The 25,819-nt window shown below is 35.9% G+C and overlaps 1 protein-coding gene and 1 long non-coding RNA gene across 7 annotated transcripts in view; one reads left to right on the forward strand and one right to left on the reverse strand.

Moving 5' to 3' along the window:
• rxrgb (retinoid X receptor, gamma b) overlaps positions 1-8,781 on the reverse strand; it is an 87,928-nt gene extending 79,147 nt beyond the window's left edge. The window contains exon 1 of one of the 5 annotated variants that reach the window (XM_039735033.1): positions 8,561-8,781. In XM_039735033.1, the coding sequence (XP_039590967.1) occupies positions 8,561-8,591 (31 nt within the window). In that variant the 5' untranslated portion in view covers positions 8,592-8,781. Of the gene's footprint in view, positions 1-3,742; positions 3,837-7,015; positions 7,139-7,430; positions 7,672-8,560 lie in introns of those variants that run through there. The other 4 variants (XM_039735030.1, XM_039735031.1, XM_039735029.1 and 1 more) reach the window with 4 other exon arrangements.
• On the forward strand, positions 2,765-24,007 carry LOC120514578. Of its 2 annotated transcripts, none has more exons than XR_005630488.1 (3): positions 2,765-2,844; positions 23,173-23,201; positions 23,921-24,007. It is a non-coding gene; the product is annotated as an uncharacterized LOC120514578 (long non-coding RNA). The 2 variants fall into 2 exon arrangements; XR_005630489.1 differs by lacking the exon at positions 2,765-2,844 and adding an exon at positions 9,946-10,039.
• The last annotated feature ends 1,812 nt before the right edge of the window (positions 24,008-25,819 follow it).

Genomic DNA, 25,819 nt, shown 5'->3' on the forward strand with positions numbered 1-25,819 from the left:
TTTTGCCTTAAATTCTGGACTGCAACGTGCTACTTCAAAGGCATCAGTGCTTAGTGTACACAAAAGTGAAAATTTCATTTCAAACAAACATAATAAGAAATCAAAAAAGTGTATAAATGTCTGCAGGTACAAACCGTTTGCTCAGTACAATTAAAGAATCTAAAAAAAGTAAGAGTATAATAGAGTGAATGGTGCAAAAATTAGTCGAATGCAGCATGCACATCCCCAAATGCAGACTCAAATAGGCAGAATCTGTCTCAGTTTATTCTGAAGAGGTGGAAGAGATGCATTCTCTTTTTGTAACCTCCCTTCCTTCAAGGGTTAGGGCTAGAGTCTATTTATCACCGCACACACAGTAGCAGGGACTCCGCCTAACAAAGGCTCCAGCTGCCCAAGTCAAGTAAATGAGGAGACGGCCTTTACTGTTATTTTAAATAGCACCTTTCATGGAAATTGCATGCATACAGCTAATATGCTGAGACTCCACCATCATTTTTAAGCATCATGAGGTAATAAGAGTCTAAAAACAAAACAGGAGACATATTGTATTTTTATACATCTAAAGCACAAACTGCAGTACAGCAACTAAATTACCAGAGTAATGACAGCAATGGTTCTTTTTCTGGTCTGTCATATTCATCTATTTTGTCTAGCAAAAAAAAATAATAATTTAAAGGGAACAATTTGCCTCCGAGACTCACATTCCAGGTGGGGCTTCTGATAAAAATAAATACAAAGGCACAATCACAATGCAAAATTCTGCATCCAAAGTATGCCATAAATTACACTAAATGTTTTTGGTTTGATTTAAAATACTGACAGAATTATTTTTTATATTCAATGCTATTGTTATTTTTTTTCTTTAGTAACTGCTGACAGTGATAGAGTCTACAAAAATGATAACTAAAAAAAAAGAAGATGGAAAAAAAAAACAGAATTTTGGAAACGCCATTATGGTAAAGTCAAGCCCTGATTTTAAAGAATGCTGAACTACAATGACAGCTGTAGACAACAATTGAGATACACCAGCATTCATGGTCTGTGCATGTGAACTTGCCCTCCTGAATAAAGAGAATTAAATTAATATTTTCATCTAAGTTGTTTTTAACCATATACTGTACATTACTGTAGAACGCTTACAACTTATTTTGCCTCACAGGACAATGTAATAAATATATTGTTCAAAAATACCTTTACAGCAAAGGGTTATCATTCCATAATATAAAACACAACTACAACTTCTTTCCATCATAATGAAACAATTAACTGAATCACACAGATTATCAGTGCCAGATAATTTTAAAATGTTACTCTAAAGAACAGCAATTGGAGTAACAACAAGGCCTAAATACAATTGCAGAGGCACATATGCATGCAGAAATAGTGTTGTAAGACAAAGAAAATGCAGACACTTCTGCATTATTTTATATGTATATTTGTAGCAGGAATATGTAGCTGACATTGAGCAAGTCCCAATTAGAGCACCAGCAGTTTCACACCATTCTGCTTTGTGTACCCAACAAGACTATGGCTTATGCGGAGGATGCAGTTCTGTTTTTTTCTTGGTACAATATGGGTCCAAGTTGTGACTTTCAAACATTATATTTAAATCAACCATCCGGTAGAAGATTAAATTTCACCTTGCCTTGTTGAATTAACAGGTTATAATTAGGCATGGAATCCACATTATGATCAAGCCAAGGAGATGAGAGAAGAATCCAGAATATATTTTCCCGCCATTCACTAACTTTCTGAATCCACTTTCTCCATTGCAGGGTCACAAGAGGCAAGAGCCTCTCCAAGTAGCAACAAGCAGAAGGCAGTGACCAACCCCAGACAGGCTGATAGTAAACTGTCAGATATACTCACTTCCACCAGATCAATTTATAGTCCACAATTAACCTTGTATGCATATCTTTTAGGATGTCTAAGTAAGCTTGGTCACAAAGAGAAACATATTGTGAACAAGGGGAAGATCTGTAAGCTTCATAAGGACAATAACTGGACTGAAAATTGAACACACATCCCTGGAGCTATGTGGCAGAATCACTAACCAGATGTAACTCTGTCTACATGATATTATTTTTTTTTTCTGTCCACCTTTTTATTTTACAGGAACAACCGACAAAGGATTGTCCCCATTTTCTGAAGTTCAGCCACTCAAAGCTTAATATTAACAAGTAAAATCACTAACAGAGGTTTTCAACATCGCACAACACTAACAACAGGAAATTGCACACAGAGAAGGACAAACTAAGCTGATATTTCAACAGGAAGGAGAGAAACCCCATTCAATTTTGCTTGTCATTGTTTGAAGGAAGAAGTAAAAACTTACACAAAAAATAAACCACAATGAGCTCATTGGAAAAGGTATCATAAAAGTATGAAGTACAAAAGGCAAAAGACATCACTCTAAATAAACTCAAATGTGAGCAGACATTAATAAATCTTGAAACTAATACAAATTAGGATTTTGCTGCATGATAAATAAACTGACAAATATGAAAATAAGTGAAATTACATTAATACATGATAATGGCTTGTGGAGTCTCTGAGAACTAGATAGAGAACACAGCCACAATTCTGGCATTTGTTTGCTTTAAACAAGGAATAAACAGAGATAGAGGGGTTAAACAAATGAATAAAACACTCTCCTCAAACAAAACTGTCAGCGTCACTTAAAAATCAATGACGACCCATCTTCAGCTACTTCATATTTTCATTCTTTAGAGCAATCATGTAGTTTAACAAACATCTGTGTTGTCTAGAAGGCAGCTAAATCATTCATGGGTGCACATGTCTCTCACAGAATGACCAAATATTCAACTGGCCTGCACTTCAGCTGTAAGAAATCAATTTTTACTGCAATCTTTGTAAACTGCTTTGTATTGCTTCATTATGAAATGCACACTATACAGTAAGCCAAAAATGTAATTTAGAGATAATTAATTTTTGCACTAGCTAGAATTTACAGTCTTTAGGAGCAGGAGTACATTTTCTGAAAAGTGCACCCTTTCCTTTAGTTAAAACAACTGCATTTTTCCAGTCACTTCACAATTAATATTCCAAGTAAATGTGTATATTTTTGTTGATTAATCTCTCGAAAGCACCTTGAGTTACTTGTAAATGTATGGTAAGGTTCTACGTCGTATATAAAAGTTATCATTATTAATAATATTACACGATACCTATACAACAGTTTAGTTCTGATACCTTCAAACAAACTTGATAACAAAAATTAAAAACATTTATTGCTATCCTGTGTCTGTTCCAAAATGAACTTATCCTTCTGATTGCATTTTGAAAAAGTTAATGCACAAGTAAGAATTTCACTGTATTCTCTACATGTGATAATATTGACCCTATAAATAATTATAACTTATACAGAAATAAAATCCTCACACAAAATTTCAGCAGCTGGAATGCCATTCAAAGTAAAAAACTACATGTGTACCAAGTCTTTTCTCCAATACAATTACCTTCAATAAACACAAACCAAACTGAAAATATTTTGTGCAACCAGTTGAAAAAAGACAAACCATGTGGAGATCACACTCACAAATAACATTTTGATCACTAAATTTAAACAGAACTCAAACATTCTGCTGCCTAATAAGACCACTGTTTGCAAATGTTGCTGTTTTTTCTATTCTTCACAGAACTTCAAATAAAATTACAATAAATAATGGTGCCCTGGGTATTTTGCTTGCCCATTAGTACTGAACCATAAGAATGTACTTACAGGTTATAAAGTTAGCAGCTCTGTCAAGTTTCTCCCTAGGTGATGAGCAGACAGGGTGCCACATTGTAGTATCAGCTAACAGAGCAACACAATGAGCACAGCGACATAAGTAAACATGGCACAAGAAATGGCTAAGCAGGAATGGGACGGAAAACAGCCTGTGTCTATTGCTGGATTAGAGAGATTATCTTCGGATCAGGCTGTGCAGAGCCGTTTATTGTTGAAAATCAGATTATTTTTTAGATGGCTAACTTTTTAAGTAAAACTATCATCTCAGAACAGCTGGCATTTTATAGCTTGTTGTATTTAGAAGACTGAATGCACTAATCTAGCATGGAACTAGTAAAACTACCCAACACTAAGACCTAAAAAATTGAATATTGCAGAGTGACACAGAAAAAAAATTAAAATGACTATTTTAGTTAATTCCAATATATTTAACAGTTTTCCTTACTTCAACTTGTCCATTTCTAACTAACTGGATAAAAAAATTCTGCAAAATAAGAAAATGCAAGAAATGAGGGGTGCAATTGACAGACTAAATGCTGAGATAATACCGGTAAATGCACACTGTTCTGTCTCTTGAATATTTCCTGGATACAACAGTAGGAATGATGCCTTCTTAGTGTACTTGGCAATACCTACAGTAATACCAGTAACTACAGCTCTTATGGTAAATCAGCGTCAATCTACATAAACTGCCTTTTGTCATTAAAGCTGGATAGCATAACATATTCCTTCTTACTATACATGTTTATAACGAGACATACCTTTTGCTTACATTAATACTGTGTTTTACTTCTTTGTTTATAACAATGATGTTTGAGTAGGGTTTTCAAAAAATTGTTATTTTTGACATTCAGGATAACAATTTTATACGTTTTCTCCCTCGAAAATGTCTGTATATAATTTTAGAAAAGGATGAAGACATAACTGACTGGCAGACATCTTTCAGGTGTATTCCATTTATTTTTGCAATACGGGTATATATTTAATTTTGAGAAAAAAAAATCCAATCCCTTCCAAATAAAACTAAAACAGCACGAAAACTGATTTATTTATTGGGTATGGTCCAGTGAAAACCTGGGACTGCTGAATGTTACCACATAAAACATTAGCTACATATTCAATAAACATTTCTTTATGTCTGTGTTTAAAATGGAAAAACACAAAAATACATAAAAAGCATTTTTTGTTGAATTTTATAACCTTTATATATATATATATATATATATATATATATATATACATACACACCCACACATACATATACATACACACCTACCTATACAGGGATCTCCCAACCCAATAAGTGCATATTGGTGAAGGGTAGGCTAGTGGAATTGTAAAGCCCTGTGCTCCCACCTCATTATGTACAGCCTATTAAACTTGAAATAACAAGGCAGTTCATTGATAAGCATGCATCAACTCACTCCTATTTGCAGCATGGAATAAAGGAAGACAAGAATAGCAGTTAATTACCACATTGTGATCTGAGTTATTTAATAATATTGTAAAGGGAGTAGAAATAAAAACTATCTTTCAAATGTAACATATGCATCATGGTGTTAAACAGCTAACATTACAGCATGATAGAATAGCCGTAAGAATATGTTTTTCAGCAGATTCTTTAAGTGATTCATTAAGGATATTGGACGATGATTTCTGGTTAATCCTAATCAGTTTTCCATTTTAATTACCAAGCAGAACAGCACATTTTTTTGTTACAATTTTTATTTTACAAATTATATTTTCCATATTGAAACATAGCAATGAAGAAGTGAACTGAGAACAAAGAAAAACTGCAGCTAAGGTGATGCCTTTCACGTAACCCACTTACAATAGTTTTTCACACACAGGCAAGTTAATGAAATAAAAAAAGATTTAATTCATTATTGTATGTTCACACAATTCAAAAATGGAATTTAATGACAAAACAATGCAATAACATAACCTTAGAATAAAAATATATGAAAAGTTAAGTAAAATATGTACTTCTTACTTAATAAAGCAATGAAATCTGAATGCACACAATGCTGCAAAGCCTACACTATTGACTCATCCTCCTGTAAAAGTTTTAATTTTTCACACCTGTATCCTTTATAGTTCTGATTAATGTGACCCTTCTTTTTCAAGATTTTGTTTTTATTTTAGCTGAACAGTCTTACTTAGTTTTATTACAAATTTCTATTCCATTGAAACGTTTAAAGGAAATCCCTCCTTATATTCAAAGGTACCTTTAGATTGCTGAATTGTTTTTTATTTTTTTTTTACCAATTCAAAGGGTGCATGCTATCATGACCTTTGACTACTATTTAACATATTTTGTGATTAATATAAATGTAAACTTCAAATAAAATACAAGCAATTACTAAACCTACTTCATCTGTGAGCAATATTAATCATGTAGTGTACATGCATATGCAGTTGACTATAACCTGACAAAGCAAAACTGTTGTTTTTTTCTAAATAGGCCTGAAACATTTAAAGTCAAGTGTGAACAAAAGATGCTCCATTAGTCTTGGGTTTCAAGAAATGTGTTTTTTTTTTTCTTTTCTTACACAAACAAGGTTCAGGAAATGGATGGACAAAGCAGGCATCCCTCCCTGATGTTCTCTGAACTGGCTATACTGTGACTATAAAACCAGTAAGACCAGTCAATAAACCCCTCCACTGAAAAATCTTCCATAGAATAAATTGTGCTAAAATTGGACACGTGTTTGATATAAAATGTCTCAGATTACACAACACAGTCGAGAAACTATTCAGACAATGAAGGGATAGTTTGTTATATAGAGCCAGTTTTTGTAGCCCCTATTGTGGTACTCCATGGTAAGGTTTCACCAAAACCTGTTGAAGATAGGACTGTTTGCACACAATACAGTAAATGGACCTTTATACTAAAGTGTAAATGTTAACCATTTTGTTTAGTAAACTGCATTTCGTAAAAAATCCACTATAAATCTCAAAATGAATAAAGTAAATCAAAAATAGAAATGTAATCCAAAAATGTATTTAATCCAAAAGATTAAAACAAAATAGCCTATTGTTCAAGATTTCCCTTGTACTTACAAAAAATACAAATGCGACAATATTCCATGTTTCAGTTACCCCCATTCTTGTATTTAAACACAAGTGTCCAGTTTATAAAATCATCAAATTTTGGATTAACCTGATAAAAGATGTGGCCTAAATAATTGATTTACACAGCCATTTTGTACGTAGATACACACACAAACGCATATGTATCTACATAGTTAAATGAATACGTACCTATAATGGCATTTCTACATCGTTGTAAGAATACACATTACACAATTCTTCGTGGTATGAAATTAATAAAGGCTAAAATTAGTTCCGCTTAGTGAAGTCTTCACTGCAATGACATTACGTTTTTTGTTCCTAATGCGATTCATGCGTGGTTAAAAAAGTAAAATAAACTTTTTAATCTTTAAACAAAAACGTCTTTTTCTGAAAGTTTTAGAAAACATATCGTAGAATTGCGACACTAAAATATTCGGAACACTGGATTCAGTGGGTCGAAATATATTTGTGTTTCTACAATACTGAAAGACAGAGAATGCGACCTTAGCTGGCGCACTTCACGCTAGGTTTTTTCTTTTAAACAATGTTATCTTAATAGGATATTTTAAACAGATGTCAGTCAAATGTTGCCAGACGTACTTACGGCGTTACCAAACTTTGTTTATTCTGGCATTTCGTTTTAAATAGCGACGGTTTCAGGTTTCCTCAGAGAAACGGAAACATGTAGCCCGTTTCTCTCTTGATCACTCGAAAGTCTGGAGACACTTTGGCGTTCAATTCGGCGGCTGCTGCTACAATTTAGCCATTAAACATTATTTTAGGAGCGATATCGATACAACCAAAACTATAGTACATGTAAAATCGCGTTTATGAGAATAGGTAAGGAAGGCAGCAGAGGATTTCCGTGGGATTCTTGCAGGCCTTGGGCTACCAGATTTATTTACTTTTGTATTTATTTTTGTTGCGTGTGATATACTCCCCCTTCCTAAATTCGGCTCGGACTTTTAGGTCCCGCGCCAAGGTCTGTCACCTCAGTTGTGCACGTGCCTCTTATCGTGCTTATTAGCTCATTGCACAAAATAGTTATGAAGTAATCAAAAAATAAAAAGTTGTGCATTCAACCGTGATGTAATAAATAAACTCGTGCTCGTGATTAAAACCGCATGTCAGCGGGTATTGTAAAGAGAAACCCATTAAAACACACGTGTGCGCTTTTTTTAACCCGCTTGATTGAGGAGGCTATTTTAGAACATTCACTTCAATAGACTCTCTCTCTCTTAGTTCGGCAAAGTAGTTAAACTGTCCACTTTAAATGCCATAGTAATCTACCGATCTTGTAAATTTTGCCCTGACTTGAGATAAAAGAATGAAGTGACTGCAACAGCTAGTTTAGCAAGAACGTCGCCGGCCAACGTGCGGGAGAGGGAGACACACACAGAGCGAGAGGAGCCATAAATTACATAATAGTAATTAGAGTGCCAACCTCTGACCCGTGAGCAAGAGAGGGAATTGCAATCACCTGACTTTAACATTGAGCACAGCCGTGTTGTCAATAAACATTACTGCGAGCCAAGTGCTAACTAAACAGATAATAAGGCCCTGGATTTATATCCAGTCTAAAGTCCGCAGTAGAATTTAGTTTAGCAGCGACCTCGACGTGCGGCAGATCCCAGCGGAAAAAAAAAAAAACTCCTCCATTCTTACATACATATACACCCCCCACCCATAAAAGCTGACAGAAAGTGATCACCGGTCCAGCAACGGCGTACTTACTGAGGTGCAGAAATGTGTCACCGTTATCCATAATGCCCGTTGTGTGAACCGAACGTGGCGTTTCGCTTTCCTTAGGGGAGCTGAAGCGCCGAGAGCAGCATCTCACTCCGAATTCCTCTCGCCGGCTGTGCTCAACTCTCACTGCTCCACTGCGAAGGGCGCACAGTGGGGCCCACCGAGGGGGTGGAGAAAGCAGCGTTGTGAATGACAGCGGCGCTCCCGCTGCTGGTCAAGACGCGGTCGGCGTGGCGTGCGCCTCTGCACTGTCACATCACCCGTGCTGAAAATCTGTGGCTCACTAGTGACAAATGATAGTTGATGAGCGCAGACTGCCATGTTATGCGGCAATTCCCAACCCCATACACTTTTAAACGGTCGTTTTATATAGCGCCTTGCACGTACCCACGAAAACTTCCCAGTCTCTCTGTCTCTGCGACGCCCTACTGAATGCTACAAGGTAGTGGAATGAACTTCTTTGTCATATATTTTCATCTTATTTGTATCCATAAATACAATCTTCAGATCGCCAGTGAAATCATGTATCTAGCTGAAGTGTTGGCATATTTTAGAATATCATAAGCGCTCAACAAATTCATAAAAAAATGAAAGGAAGCGTTCAGTTAAGGTCGTGTAATAGTTGCATTTTAACATGGAAAAATGTTGCATGTTTATATAAACAAAAGATTTTCCATTCTGTTACCAGTCTTCCAAATACCAGATCTTGTGTTCTGATACTATTTATTTTATAATAATCATTGCAAACATAGTACTACTGCAAATGAACCATATACAAGAGCATACAAATTACGCAGTGTAAATCTAGCATTATTTTGTCTTCAGAGAAAAACGTTTTTCCTGTTAATGACAGCAAATACAAATTCATTTCATGTAACATTAGTCGTTTTTGTGTTATTTTTGCTTTCATTACTTTAACCTAATAACCTAACTGCTTCCTTTTGTTATCATTTGTAAAGTAAAGTTACTACCGTACGGTACTTTATAGAAGTACTTCATACATTGTGTGGAAAGTTGATTATATTGTCTCATTTTTTTCTTTTTTTTTAGAGCACTTGTTTTTTTTTTACCAATGCCCAGCAAATTTGAATGCTCGATTTCCCTGTGAACAGAAGACAAACGAAAATAGAAGTTATTTTATTTTGAGAATCAAAACAATAACAGCTGCAGTAAAATATTAAACCTGAATTGAATATAAAACATATAATTCATGATCTATAATATGAATCCTAATAATTTGATCGAGATGTTTATGTCGGGGGGACATTTTAACTTCAGGCTGTTCTTGCTGTCTACCGAATTCAGTTTACATAAATCTGGCTGTTTACCTTGGGTACTCATTCTGTCTGCCCTGCAGTGACTGACTGGCGTCTCTTAACGGTTTGGTTTCTGCCTGATTCGATTTTTTAACAGATGGGCTCTGGATCAAGTTAGAGTTGTTTTCAAGAAGTATTCCATGAATTCGTACGTGTCTTTTTATCACTATCAATAATATAGTTTATTTTGGGAGGAGTAGGGGAGGGGTAATCACAGTCTTTAAAATTAAGCTTGTCAAATTTTTTTCCTACTTATTTGGATATAATCGCACAATTCTACCCCGTTCAACAGTCTTCTTCTCGGACTGCTCGAAGCGTTAAGGATATTTCATTGCGCTCCGGCGACTTTAACTTAAGACTCTTTTTTAATTACTCTCAAGTCCCGATATTCACAAAAGTCTAATTACATTTTAATGGGTTCTAACCTAACCGGGTAATACATTTCTAATAAGCATTCTCTTTGACATAACAAGCAACGCAAATTAGCACATTAAAACGTCAGCCATAAATTATAAGACTTGTATAGGGCATTTAAGTGTTTACAAATCGATTTTTATCATGGTGTGTGCTGTCTTTTATGAACTCCTGGCTCTTTATAATCATCCTACTGTCACTGGAAAATATTTTTAAATCTCATTGCAAACATTACAAATAGTTATTTAGAAGTATTGTAATAACACAATAAAAAGCTACTGTTTATCCTTTTAAACAATGTCATAAAATTCTAATATCTTTTATTTACTGAATACAGGAAACAATGTTAAATGCTTTATTATTATTATTATTATTATTATTATTATTATTATTATTATTATTATTATTATTATTATTATTATTTAACTTTTATAAATGTTTTCTTCCGACGTAAATCATGACATGGTGGCCTTGTCCTTTAGATAAGGTGTCACTAGTTATTGTTCGTACGAATCTGAAAGGTAAGCCTTTCTGTGTCTGTTCTTATATGAATGCGATACACAATGCAAATAAAGAATAGAAAGGCTTGTTTTTCTGTGGATTGTTTAGGGTTTTGTTTTCTTTATTAAAGTTCTCTTTGCACGTCTGAAGTCCCCCTTGCGCCCCCCCCTGCATCTTTCTCCGGAGTGAGGGGTCATTTAAGGGTGAGCTCCCAGTACCTCAGAAGGTTATGCAGGAGTCACCAGCATTCACTGTTGAACTCTGGTCGGGAGACTCCACTACCGTTGGGATGACCATCCACCCCGCCGCCCCTTCTCTTCAATCTAATCCAGAAGACATCTCGGCTCCCACCCTTGTATAAACGACCTATAAAGGAACACAGGAGGATACTAACAAGGATGAATAGTTTTTTTTTCCAACTCATTCGCTCTACTCGGGTCCTTTCAGTTCTGCTCCTCTTCAGATAATGTAAATTCATGAAAGTCAAAGAAACGGAATAAAATGGCAATTCATCAACGGACTGCTTTCATGTCCCTAATGGGGGCACATGGTTTAGGGACATAACCCTCATTTGAGATCCTCCTTATCCTATTAAAAATGTGAACGTGTGTACCGTAGCATTTATGCACAAATGTATTTATCTGTTTGTTGGTTTTCCTTTATTTCTTTACTGCTTTCCAGTGTTTGCTTTTATTCTTCAATGACACCAGTGCTGGTATAAAAATCAAATTGTATGTCTTTGTTGCATTTTGAAGCTTTGACATTCTTTAGTTTGGAAAATTTGTTATCATTAACACTTCAAAGTGATAGTATAGTTAAAATAGTAATTATAAGTATCTCTTATTACAGTATAGAGTTTATCAAAATACATGAACACTTTCTTAATGGTAATTCATATAGCATGTATTTTTCCCTATGGAAAGAATACTGATTACTGTATATGATTTAGATGTCACTTGTGTTAACATACATTTCTGATTCTTGCTATCAGCACTATCAGTTGCATGAAAGTATGTATATAAGTATGTATACTAGAGGTAAACATTTTGTTGGATCAGGAAGGCAAGTAACACTATGGTATCATATGCAATTGTCTACTGGTGAGTTTATATTTAAAAAAACATATATATATGGGTGTAAACAGTGTTAAAATCTATCTATCTATCTATCTATCTATCTATCTATCTATCTATCTATCTATCTATCTATCTATGTGTGTGTGTGTACACATTTATACACAGCCCTTCAAAAGTATTCAGTTCCTAAGTTTCCCAATGTATTTTCTATTACAAATGATACATTCAAGTACATATTTAAAGGTATTTTTTTCCTTTAAGCAGATGTCTTAAATCAAAACTGAAAACAACTGTCCTGTTACGTGTTCAGGCTGCATACATTATCATTTAGCCGAGTCACCTTTTCTTTCAAAACAGTTTCTTAATCTTTCGGATAGGTGTTTATCAACTTGACACAGTAGTTGGGAATGATTTTTTTGCTTATTCTTGTTTGTAGATTTGCTCTGGCTCATTCAAGTTTCTAGGACAATAATTGTGGACTTACATTTTTGAATCATTCCACACAGTTTCACTTGGGTTCAGGTCAGGAATTCAACAGGGCTGCTCAGAGACATTCACCTTTTGACTCTTGCGCTCCTCAAGTGTTGTTTTGGCTCTGTGTTTGGGATCATTGTCTTGCTGAAAGGTGACTCTTCTTCCAAGCTTCAATTTTCAGCAGACTGAAACAAGCTCCCTTGCAGTATTAACCAATGCTATGCTCCACCTAAGTCTGATAAACTGCCTAATCCTTGCTAATGAGAAGTACCACAACATTATAAGCACATACAAAATTTAACAAAAGAGATAAGACCATTCCATCCATCAATCTCATTTTTGTAACTCATAGCTAAGCTGTCCCAATATCTCATTCAGATACTTCATTGAATGAGGTCCCCACACAGTCTTCTTTGCTCAGGAATAAAAAAGATTTAAGTGTCTACATCTGTCAGAGCAGGACATGTACTTTAGTCCTGGGATGCACTTGTTTGCTCTGCTTACTTTTGTAGTGTGGTGATCAGAATTTCACATAATACTCCATATGCAGTCCTGCTAGTCCATTTTATTTTCTGAGCATAATGTCCCTTGATTTATATTCAACGGTTTTTACAATGTAGCCTAACATTTTATTTGCATTTTTAATCACTTGTGCACATTGCTTAGATGATGAGAATGTTGTATCAACATAAATCCCCAAATCTTTTTCAGAGGCTACTTCCTGTTGGACATTGTTTCCCACCTTGTATTTATGACTGATACTCCTTTTACCTACGTGTAGCACTCATGGCTTTTTTCTTTTTTGCTGCTTTCACCAAATTTCACTGCAGAGACAGTGTTTCTTGTAACATAGTTGTGCTACAAGCACTGCTTTAACTTACAGCCAAAAACTCCTTTGCAGGCCATTTGACCACAAGGCCTTTTCCTAAAACATAGCTGTTCCAAAGTTGTCCTTTCTGGCAAACTAAAAATGGGTCTTAAGATGATTCTTTTTGATTAATGTTTTTTCCAGACTGGGCAGAGTTACACAGAGCTCTTAAAACAGTTGACTACTGAATCTTGCTCTCAGTCACTGAACACTGTAGGTCTTAGTGCTAGCCTCTCAGTTGCTTCTGTTACAAGTCTCCTTCTTGTATGAATACTGAGTTTTGACAGTTTTTGTCTGAATTGTCTGGAATGTGTGGTGCTGTTCTCAGATAAATGTATTAGCATATTCATATTGGTTGGAACACCTTTCTTAATCTGTGGAGTTTTTTCACTTTATCTGCTTTTTCATAGTAATAAAAATTACTGTGTATACTATGGGCATACCCAATGAAGGCTATACAACCAAAACATTATGTCTTTTACCTTCTTTCCTTTCAAGTATGGAAATAACCTTTTACCTTTTGTTTTTTTTGCTTTTTGCTGATGCAGGCCTACACTAACTCCACTATATTGTGTGTTCATATATTTTATTTATATACTGTATATATGTATATATATACTGCGTTTATATACTATAAATATATATACCTATTGTGACGGATGCCTGGGACCTTTGCCCAGCCAGGATGCCTCCATGCTGGAAGGACTGGGGGAGCCAATCTATCCAGAATGTTACCTTCCCCGGACCACTAGATGGCAGCCCCCCTGGGTTGCAGCAGTGCCTCGGACTCCTACAGGGCTTCATGGGAGTTGGAGTTGGTTACAGCCCTGTTGGGATCCGGGGGTGCTGCAACAGCTGCTGAGCCCTCTTGTGTGGTTCTTCCGCCACACCCGGTCAACGAGCACCTGGAGCACTTCCGGGGGCATTATTAAAGGATCCAGCAGTCATTACTCTGGGAGCCAGAGTCAGGAGGAGGAATTTGGATATAATTGCACAATTCTACCCCGTTCAACAGTCTTCTTCTCGGACTGCTCGAAGCGTTAAGGATATTTCATTGCGCTCCGGCGACTTTAACTTAAGACTCTTTTTTAATTACTCTCAAGTCCCGATATTCACAAAAGTCTAATTACATTTTAATGGGTTCTAACCTAACCGGGTAATACATTTCTAATAAGCATTCTCTTTGACATAACAAGCAACGCAAATTAGCACATTAAAACGTCAGCCATAAATTATAAGACTTGTATAGGGCATTTAAGTGTTTACAAATCGATTTTTATCATGGTGTGTGCTGTCTTTTATGAACTCCTGGCTCTTTATAATCATCCTACTGTCACTGGAAAATATTTTTAAATCTCATTGCAAACATTACAAATAGTTATTTAGAAGTATTGTAATAACACAATAAAAGCTACTGTTTATCCTTTTAAACAATGTCATACAATTCTAATATCTTTTATTTACTGAATACAGGAAACAATGTTAAATGCTTATTATTATTATTATTATTATTATTATTATTATTTTATTATTGCAATATTATTATTATTATTATTATTATTTAACTTTTATAAATGTTTTCTTCCGACGCCGTAAATCATGACATGGTGGCCTTGTCCTTTAGATAAGGTGTCACTAGTTATTGTTCGTACGAATCTGAAAGGTAAGCCTTTCTGTGTCTGTTCTTATATGAATGCGATACACAATGCAAATAAAGAATAGAAAGGCTTGTTTTTTCTGTGGATTGTTTAGGGGTTTTGTTTTCTTTATTAAAGTTCTCTTTGCACGTCTGAAGTCCCCCTTGCGCCCCCCCCTGCATCTTTCTCCGGAGTGAGGGGTCATTTAAGGGTGAGCTCCCAGTACCTCAGAAGGTTATGCAGGAGTCACCAGCATTCACTGTTGAACTCTGGTCGGGAGACTCCACTACCGTTGGGATGACCATCCACCCCGCCGCCCCTTCTCTTCAATCTAATCCAGAAGACATCTCGGCTCCCACCCTTGTATAAACGACCTATAAAGGAACACAGGAGGATACTAACAAGGATGAATAGTTTTTTTTTCCAACTCATTCGCTCTACTCGGATCCTTTCAGTTCTGCTCCTCTTCAGATAATGTAAATTCATGAAAGTCAAAGAAACGGAATAAAATGGCAATTCATCAACGGACTGCTTTCATGTCCCTAATGGGGGCACATGGTTTAGGGACATAACCCTCATTTGAGATCCTCCTTATCCTATTAAAAATGTGAACGTGTGTACCATAGCATTTATGCACAAATGTATTTATCTGTTTGTTGGTTTTCCTTTATTTCTTTACTGCTTTCCAGTGTTTGCTTTTATTCTTCAATGACACCAGTGCTGGTATAAAAATCAAATTGTATGTCTTTGTTGCATTTTGAAGCTTTGACATTCTTTAGTTTGGAAAATTTGTTATCATTAACACTTCAAAGTGATAGTATAGTTAAAATAGTAATTATAAGTATCTCTTATTACAGTATAGAGTTTATCAAAATACATGAACACTTTCTTAATGGTAATTCATATAGCATGTATTTTTCCCTATGGAAAGAATACTGATTACTGTATATGATTTAGATGTCACTTGTGTTAACATAAAATTCTGATTCTTGCTATCAGCACTATCAGTTGCATGAAAGTATGTATATAAGTATGTATACTAGAGGTAAACATTTTGTTGGATCAGGAAGGCAAGTAACACTATGGTATCATATGCAATTGTCTACTGGTGAGTTTATATTTAAAAAAACATATATATATGGGTGTAAACAGTGTTAAAATCTATCTATCTATCTATCTATCTATCTATCTATCTATCTATCTATCTATCTATCTATCTATGTGTGTGTGTGTACACATTTATACACAGCCCTTCAAAAGTATTCAGTTCCTAAGTTTCCCAATGTATTTTCTATTACAAATGATACATTCAAGTACATATTTAAAGGTATTTTTTCTTTAAGCAGATGTCTTAAATCAAAACTGAAAACAACTGTCCTGTTACGTGTTCAGGCTGCATACATTATCATTTAGCGAGTCACCTTTTCTTTCAAAACAGTTTCTTAATCTTTCGGATAGGTGTTTATCAACTTGACACAGTAGTTGGGAATGATTTTTTTGCTTATTCTTGTTTGTAGATTTGCTCTGGCTCATTCAAGTTTCTAGGACAATAATTGTGGACTTACATTTTTGAATCATTCCACACAGTTTCACTTGGGTTCAGGTCAGGAATTCAACAGGGCTGCTCAGAGACATTCACCTTTTGACTCTTGCGCTCCTCAAGTGTTGTTTTGGCTCTGTGTTTGGGATCATTGTCTTGCTGAAAGGTGACTCTTCTTCCAAGCTTCAATTTTCAGCAGACTGAAACAAGCTCCCTTGCAGTATTAACAAATGCTATGCTCCACCTAAGTCTGATAAACTGCCTAATCCTTGCTAATGAGAAGTACCACAACATTATAAGCACATACAAAATTTAACAAAAGAGATAAGACCATTCCATCCATCAATCTCATTTTTGTAACTCATAGCTAAGCTGTCCCAATATCTCATTCAGATACTTCATTGAATGAGGTCCCCACAGTCTTCTTTGCTCAGGAATAAAAAAGATTTAAGTGTCTACATCTGTCAGAGCAGGACATGTACTTTAGTCCTGGGATGCACTTGTTTGCTCTGCTTACTTTTGTAGTGTGGTGATCAGAATTTCACATAATACTCCATATGCAGTCCTGCTAGTCCATTTTATTTTCTGAGCATAATGTCCCTTGATTTATATTCAACAGTTTTACAATGTAGCCTAACATTTTATTTGCATTTTTAATCACTTGTGCACATTGCTTAGATGATGAGAATGTTGTATCAACATAAATCCCCAAATCTTTTTCAGAGGCTACTTCCTGTTGGACATTGTTTCCCACCTTGTATTTATGACTGATACTCCTTTTACCTACGTGTAGCACTCATGGCTTTTTCTTTTTGCTGCTTTCACCAAATTTCACTGCAGAGACAGTGTTTCTTGTAACATAGTTGTGCTACAAGCACTGCTTTAACTTACAGCCAAAACTCCTTTGCAGGCCATTTGACCACAAGGCCTTTTCCTAAAACATAGCTGTTCCAAAGTTGTCCTTTCTGGCAAACTAAAAATGGGTCTTAAGATGATTCTTTTTGATTAATGTTTTTCCAGACTGGGCAGAGTTACACAGAGCTCTTAAAACAGTTGACTACTGAATCTTGCTCTCAGTCACTGAACACTGTAGGTCTTAGTGCTAGCCTCTCAGTTGCTTCTGTTACAAGTCTCCTTCTTGTATGAATACTGAGTTTTGACAGTTTTTGTCTGAATTGTCTGGAATGTGTGGTGCTGTTCTCAGATAAATGTATTAGCATATTCATATTGGTTTGAGTTTTTCACTTTATCTGCTTTTTCATAGTAATAAAAATTACTGTGTATACTATGGGCATACCCAATGAAGGCTATACAACCAAAACATTATGTCTTTTACCTTCTTTCCTTTCAAGTATGGAAATAACCTTTTACCTTTTGTTTTTTTTGCTTTTTGCTGATGCAGGCCTACACTAACTCCACTATATTGTGTGTTCATATATTTTATTTATATACTGTATATATGTATATATATACTGCGTTTATATACTATAAATATATATACCTATTGTGACGGATGCCTGGGACCTTTGCCCAGCCAGGATGCCTCCATGCTGGAAGGACTGGGGGAGCCAATCTATCCAGAATGTTACCTTCCCCGGACCACTAGATGGCAGCCCCCCTGGGTTGCAGCAGTGCCTCGGACTCCTACAGGGCTTCATGGGAGTTGGAGTTGGTTACAGCCCTGTTGGGATCCGGGGGTGCTGCAACAGCTGCTGAGCCCTCTTGTGTGGTTCTTCCGCCACACCCGGTCAACGAGCACCTGGAGCACTTCCGGGGGCATTATTAAAGGATCCAGCAGTCATTACTCTGGGAGCCAGAGTCAGGAGGAGGAGGACAAAGCTTCCCGGAGGGAGAGTGGAGGAGAAAGAAAGAAGCAATAGGCAAAAGGATTTGTATAAGTTGTGTTTGTGCTTAAGACTGTGTTGTGCTTGTGGGAGCGAGGAAGACATTGCCCACAAGTGAAGAAAAAGAAAATAAAACACGTGTGCTTTGAACCTGTGTCCTACTTCTGCCTCTGTCAGGGCTGGCCTTAACACTGTATACTGTACATATATACATATATATATGTATGTGCACAGCACAATAGAGCAACTCTTTTCTTTATTTCTGTCACTTCCTCTTCCACTCCTCCTTGCAGACATTGTCCACTTTCCTCTTGGCTCTGGCTCCTCGACGTGAGGCAGGCAGCTCCTTTTATCTACCACCTGAGAGTACTTCCAGTCTTCTATACACATGGTCCAAAAGCACTTCTGGGTGAGGCTGAGGCTCCATGAAGTCTAAACCTGTCTAAACCTAGGGAACTCAACAGGGCTGAGTTGAAGAATTCCATGTCCCATGCTGCCCCGTTGGAATCCAAGGCACTGCTACAACCCAGCGGGACTGTTATCTATTGCTCCAGGGGAGATAATGCCCTGTGCACTCTCTCCCACGGGCCTTCCATTCTGAGGACATCCAGGCCAGGTAAGGACACTGGCTGTCTCACACAGCATAGATATACTGCATATTCACACACGCACAAATGGAAGACAACTTCAGAGCTTGTCAGCTGCTTATTTCATCCCAAGTCATAGGCTGGTGCTGTCATGTACTGCCTTTCCCTCTCTTTTGTCCTCAGAGCAGAAAGTTGACAATCTAAGGAACCCTGATGTCAATTTCATTTTTGCTAGTTCGATTCCACCTCTTCCTCTGGGGCCAACATAAAAAGGATGTCACCACTAGAAGACCTCAGTTATTCGACTAACATTTGAAAAGATGAGCTTTTACAGTGTTGGCTGTCATTTCCTTACTGCATCTGGCTATTTTGCCATTTTGTTCACCAAATAATGTGGGGTTCATCATCCTGTGCTCCAACTCTTTATCATTGCCTGCTTCATCTCTTAGTATACATATATATTAGTAAAAGCTGTACGCCTGTAAGATAAATTACACAGGAAGGGATGGAGGAAGCAAAGATTGGGCAAATGACAAAAGAAAAGTGGGGAGTAGGTGAGAAAAAGCTGCCATTAGAGAAGTTGAAGGGACAGAGTAAAATGTTAATTGATCATTAAGACCTGGAGAAATATGTGATACCTGGGTGAGAAGAAGCTCAGCTTCTGTGTTCCTTTGAAAAGTGTCTTTGAAGCCCTGTGAAAGAACATAAACAGAGAAATCAGTTTTGCTGTGATCAAGAGATTTGAAGTGTTCTATAATAGGCTTTGTAAGGTATTTGATTTTAACAGTTTGAACGTGCTCCCTGAAATTCTGTCTTTCTGTTTTACCTATGCAGATGGTTGGACACTTTCTACAAGAAATGCAGTAAATAAGATTTTTAGATTGGCAAGAGGCCCATTGATAAATATTTAACTAGCTGCACTACCCATCTAAGATGGGTTGAAATCTAAGTAATCAACATGAACTTAAGCATTAACATTTGCAGTGCACTATGTAATGCCTATGTCTCTATTACATGCTATTTGGTATCACATTTGTAAAAGCAGTGATAATGTTTGTGATGCTCCATCTATTGGAATGAAAAATGCAATACCTTTCATAACAATGTTTGTGATGTGCCATATAAAGCTATCGTTGGTGACATATTTGCAAGTGACACAGCAGCTCCTGTTACACATCAAATTTCCTAGTGAGGATTGTGCCTGTCCTCTATGAAGTTATTTACTGATGAGTAGTTAGGCTAGGTTAGGTAGTTGGTTGAAAGAGATCAATAAAAGTTTAGGAAAAAGACTCATGTGGAAGGATCAGCCTACAAAATTTGGAAATTTTGTTTGATGACCTGTGAGAGTAATAGAATGTTATGGTGAAATGGAAGGACCTGTGGGATATGGGTTTCATTGTTGGGTTCCTCTTAGAGTGGATGTTATGAGATCTAATCCTGACTTGTTTCAGGGTCCTGTCCATAATATCAGAAATGTATGTTCTATTAATGAAGAAATTCCTCATTCTGACTGTAAAAACTGTAAAAGAGTTAAAGAGTTTTAGTATGTCAGTGATGGAAGGAGCTGTAGAGAAGGTAACTGTGTGAGTCAGTGGGTTTGTAGTAAATAAAGGTTTTGAGTCCTGAAAAGTTGATTGAAAGACCTATATCTGGTAGTTGTAGTATTGTCATGGAAATATTGGCTGTAAACCTGGGAGATGGACAGAAATAAGTAAAATCATTAATGAATTCCTGTAGCTTGCTTCTGGAGCAATAGGCTGCACCAAAACAATTGTCAATGTATGTTTTGTACAAGTTCGGTGCAATATATATACAGTAAAGACGGGGAGAGTAAGTACAAAGCTGCAATTGTAAGGGAATTAAGTAATAAAGTAACATGAATATTATAATCGTAGGAATTACTGTAAGCGTCTTATTTATGCAAGTAGAAATTATATAGATTTTGTGAATATGAACCAATACTCATCCATCCAATATTTATGTAAATAATAGTACATAGATATATACAGTATATACTATTTACGCGCAAAATATGGACATAAACACAACACATTATTTATACACTTTGTAAAGTGCAAACTACAATTTAATGTCTCTTTGAATGGACGGTGTTTTCCTTGGTAGGAAGTAGCACTCAGCTGATAGTGCTGAACTGACAAAGGATTTGACAACAGGAAAGCACTTCTAAATGCCAGTGTTGGTTGAAGAAGCCTTCAGGACAGATATGCCTGAAATGTAAACAGTCCACCAAAATATAAATTTCCTGGGAGCATCAAGGTGAATGAGTAGTTAATTAAAACAGACAGAAACCTAAATAGGGCTTTAACCAAGCCAGCAAGTTATTAGAGAAGGCAGAATTCTTACAGAAGTAGAAACTGAGACAAAGTGGACCTGAAGTCAGGGTGAGAGCCAGTATAAAAGCTTGACTGCAGACAGGCTGAAAGGCAAGATGATTTGCTGGAAGAGTGACAGAGACAGTAGTATAAAAGTGGGTGAGCAAGATAGTTATAACTCCATTATTATGTTGTACAGCAAGTGGTAATATTGCCCAAGCCTTAATAAGGCATTTACATTAAATGTGTTTAAATGGGATTTTTACCTTTGATCAACACATTTACATTTATAACTAACAAAGAAATTACAGAATAGTGTTTTAATTTTGATGTTATAGTTTTCTTTATTTGTTAAAAGCAAAAAAACTTAGTAAAATATATTTTAAGTCAATACTGTAAACAACTATTTTTAATGTATTCAAAAATATGAATGTGTGTCTACAGATTTATAGATAAATATATCTATAAATTTTAATATTCTCTTTAGGATGAATCTTCCATTTATGTACAGCAAAGGTGCTATTGTAAATCTAACTAGATAAAAAACAATAAAAAAATCTATTATTCACAGTACAAAACCCTGCAAATCAGAAAGAAGATACATTATAAATCATCTTAAGTATTGTTAAATGTTGACTTTGTTCTAAAATACAAATATGCCAATGGCTTTGCCTTCTCACCTTTCTTGCATCACATGATGTTGTTACTTGTAAACAAAGATGTTCAGCTTTCAGAAGATGGTAAACTTGCAGGTTTCTTAAGATAATGACGTGAATGAGAAAACACAAGGGTCTTCCAAGAGGAGCATAACAATAGCCTAGGATTATATTCATTCCCCTCCCCCAGCATTCATCCTCACCTAAAATTCGAAGGGCCCTCCCCTACATCAGAGTCAATGAAACAAACCTTCTACAAGCTCTTTGTGTTCACAGCATTAGCCAAGTAATACAATTGCATCGTCAGTCATGAAACACACAGTGTAGCAAACATAAACCACCTGTTGGCTAAGTTCTTCACAATAGCAGTTCGAGCAATTTATAGGCCTTCACAGCAAGTCATGTCCTTTGTGAGAAATAACACTTACTGGGTCTTGTTGACTTCTGTAATTTAAATGGTTTTGCTTTTATAGAACTAAGTAAGGATGAGTGGTAAACACCTACAGTAAAGACTATGACTCCACAAAATGTTATATATTATAATAGATATTTCTTGTGAATAAATCAATGGACTCCATGAATTATGCTGGAATATTTTTTTCATGTTCTCATATATATATATATTATAAGGTTAAAATGGTATTTTCAAACAATCCAATAAATCTTTTAGATTATTTTTTATTATCTATATGCTGTCATAAATAGAATCTTTTTAAGTAAAGCTGTGCTTATTTTTATGCTGGAGCTTTGACATTTGAATGAATAACACTAAATCAAGGAAACCTAGAGGTACAATTTATATTCATATCGGGAGCTGGAGAAAACTCTAGTATACCCCTCTACCACCAAGCCGGTGTAAAGTTAAGTCCTCCCAAAGAAAGAGCTGAAAGTTTCTTTATGAAATTTCCCAGATGGCTACTTAGAAGTCTTTGTCAGCCATATGACAAATGACACTATATGCATTATCTACAAAAAGTAAGTCACCATCTGCTTCATTCTTAAAATATCCAAAAGTAAAACCCTTGTTTTTAAACATAATATTGAAAATATACATTCAAATACATAGGTTTTGTCTTTCCATAAATCTGTAATAGATTATGTAGACTTTGAAAATAGATGGAGGGATATAAATGCAAAGTTTTATTGTTAATACTATGGAAGGGATATTACTTAGGAATGCCTCTGTCTTTCTTATCAATGCATTTCAATAAAACAATGTACTATTGTAAATTGTAATTTTTTTTCAAAATTATATTTGGAAAATATAATATAATATAATTATGAATGTTTTAAGTGTATAGGAAGGTTCAATTTATATATCCATTAACAATGATTTCTGACTTTTGTACAGGGCGGCAAGACTAAACAAGAGTGTAAATTGTAAGTACTTTATAAATATGGAAACATGCATTCATGCAGACAGTTCAGACTTTAAGATTTCATTTTTCTTGATTGTGGAATTATTCAAGCAGTCCTACCTTTGCATAATTGTAGAAGTCTATAATGATGAGCTATTACAGATATCAACAGATAGATATACTACCTCAGGTTAGTTTAGCAACATCATTTTTTTTACTTGTAATCAGGTGCATAACATTTGAGCATTATGTTTGTTAAAGTTACAGGTACCTGTAACTGCTATTACTACAAGTTTAAATAGATAGATAGATAGATAGATAGATAGATAGATAGATAGATAGATAGATAGATAAAATTTAACATCGTTTACATCCATTTCAACACAACAAAATGTATTATATTTAAAGCCAGTTTAATAAAAAAAACTTCAAAAACTAAAATTTTATATTATGATACACCTACAAACTATTACACGTAACAAATGTAAACCATTAATTGTTTTTATGTACATTTACAATTTTGTATTAGGGTTAATAATAAATATCTTTAAATTAAAAAAATACATAACATTTTAATTGGAAAATCATCTACACAAACACATTGCATATATACTGTACATATACTTTATTGTCACACACATTCACATGGCAGAAAACTTCAAGGCTCATCAACAAGTAATTCTACTGCAAGTCAACAGATGGCAATGTCTTTTAATGCCATTCCACTTCGTTCATGTACAGGCCAGAAGATTGACAGCCCAAAGACCTCTGATGTCCCTCCTCGCTTCTGATCACCTGAGCCTGCTTTTTCCTGCTTCCATGCCTTATACCCACCTCCATTGCCATCTTGCTTCAGTCCAGCCTTGGGCTAACATCAGGAATGGCATTATTATAATTGCTATTAATTTGTGTTTGGTTTTTTGTAAACAATTATATGGGGTTCTCCATGTGGTGCCCCAACTATATGATCTTTTTTGTGTTTTTGTTACCATATTTTACCATGTTTATATACTGTATAGAAGACTTTATATATTGTGCATATATTATAGCGCAAAGTCATTCAGTCATCCAGGAATTGCAGATTAGCCAAATATATCAGTTTTGGGGCCTATGGAGAAAAACCAAAGTACCATGAGGAATACCCACATAGGCATGGGGAGAATTTGCAAGCTCCATGTAGACAATGACCAGGTACAGCATATACAGTCATATGAAAAAGTTTGGGAACCCCTCTCAGCCTGCATAATAATTTATTCTACTTTCAAAAAAAAAAGGTAACAGTGGTATGTCTTTCATTTCCTAGGAACATCTGAGTACTGGGGTGTTTCCGAACGAAGATTTTTAGGGAAGCAGTATTTGGTTGTATGAAATTAAACCAAATGTGAAAAAACTGGCTGTGCAAAAATGTGGGTCCCCTTGTAATTTTGCTGATCTGAATGCATGTAACTGCTCAATACTGATTACTTGCAACACCATATTGGTTGGATTAGCTCGTTAAGCCTTGAACGTCATAGACAGGGGTGTCCAATCATGAGAAAAGGTATTTAAAGTGGTCAATTACAAGTTGTACTTCCCCTTGACTCTCCTCTGAAGAGTGACAGCATGGGATCCTCAAAGGCAACTCTCAAAAGATCTGAAAACCAAAGATTGTTCAGTATCATGGTTTAGGGGAAGGCTACAAAAAGCTGTCTCAGAGGTTTAAACTGTCAGTTTCAATTGTAAGGAATGGAATCAGGAAATGGAAGGCCACAGGCACAGTTGCTGTTAAACCCAGGTCTGGCAGACCAAGAAAAATACAGGAACAGCATATGTGCAGGTTTGTGAGAATGGTTACAGACAACCCACAGATCACCTCCAAAGACCTGCAAGAACATCTTGCTGCAGATGTTGTATCTGTACATCGTTTTACAATTCAGCGCAATTTGCACAAAGAACATCTGTATGGCAGGGTGATGAGAAAGAAGCCCTTTCTGCACTCACGCCACAAACAGAGTCGCTTGTTGTATGCAAATGCTCATTTAGACAAAGTGCTTTGGACTAATGAGAAAAGTGCTTTGGACTAATGAGACAAAAAATGAGTTATCTGGTCATAATAAAAAGCACTTTGCATGGCAGAAGAAGAACACCGCTTTCCAAGAAAAACACCTGCTACTTACTATCAAATTTGGTGAAGGTTCCATCATGCTATGGGGCTGTGTGGCTAGTTCAGGGACTGGGACCCATGTTAAAGTCAAGGGTTGGAGGAGTTCAACCCAATATCAACAAATTCTTCAGGATAATGTTCAAGCATCAGTCATAAAATTGAACTTACGCAGGGGTTGGATATTCCAACAAGACAATGACCCAAAACACAGTTCGAAATCTACAAAGGCATTCATGCAGAGGGAGAAGTACAATGTTCTGGAATGGCCGTCACAGTCCCCTGACTTGAATATCATCGAAAATCTATGGGATGATTTGAAGCAGGTTGTCCATGTTTAAATTTAACTGAATTGGAGAGATTTTGTATGGAAGATTAGTCAAAAATACCTCCATCCAGAATCCAGACATTTATAAAAGGCTATAGGAGGTGTCTAGAGGCTGTTATATTTGCAAAAGGAGGCTCAACTAAGTATTGATGTAATATCTCTGTTGTTGTGC

Source organism: Polypterus senegalus, chromosome 14 (genome assembly GCF_016835505.1).
Source record: "Polypterus senegalus isolate Bchr_013 chromosome 14, ASM1683550v1, whole genome shotgun sequence".
In the NCBI taxonomy this organism is placed as follows: Eukaryota; Metazoa; Chordata; class Cladistia; order Polypteriformes; family Polypteridae; genus Polypterus; species Polypterus senegalus.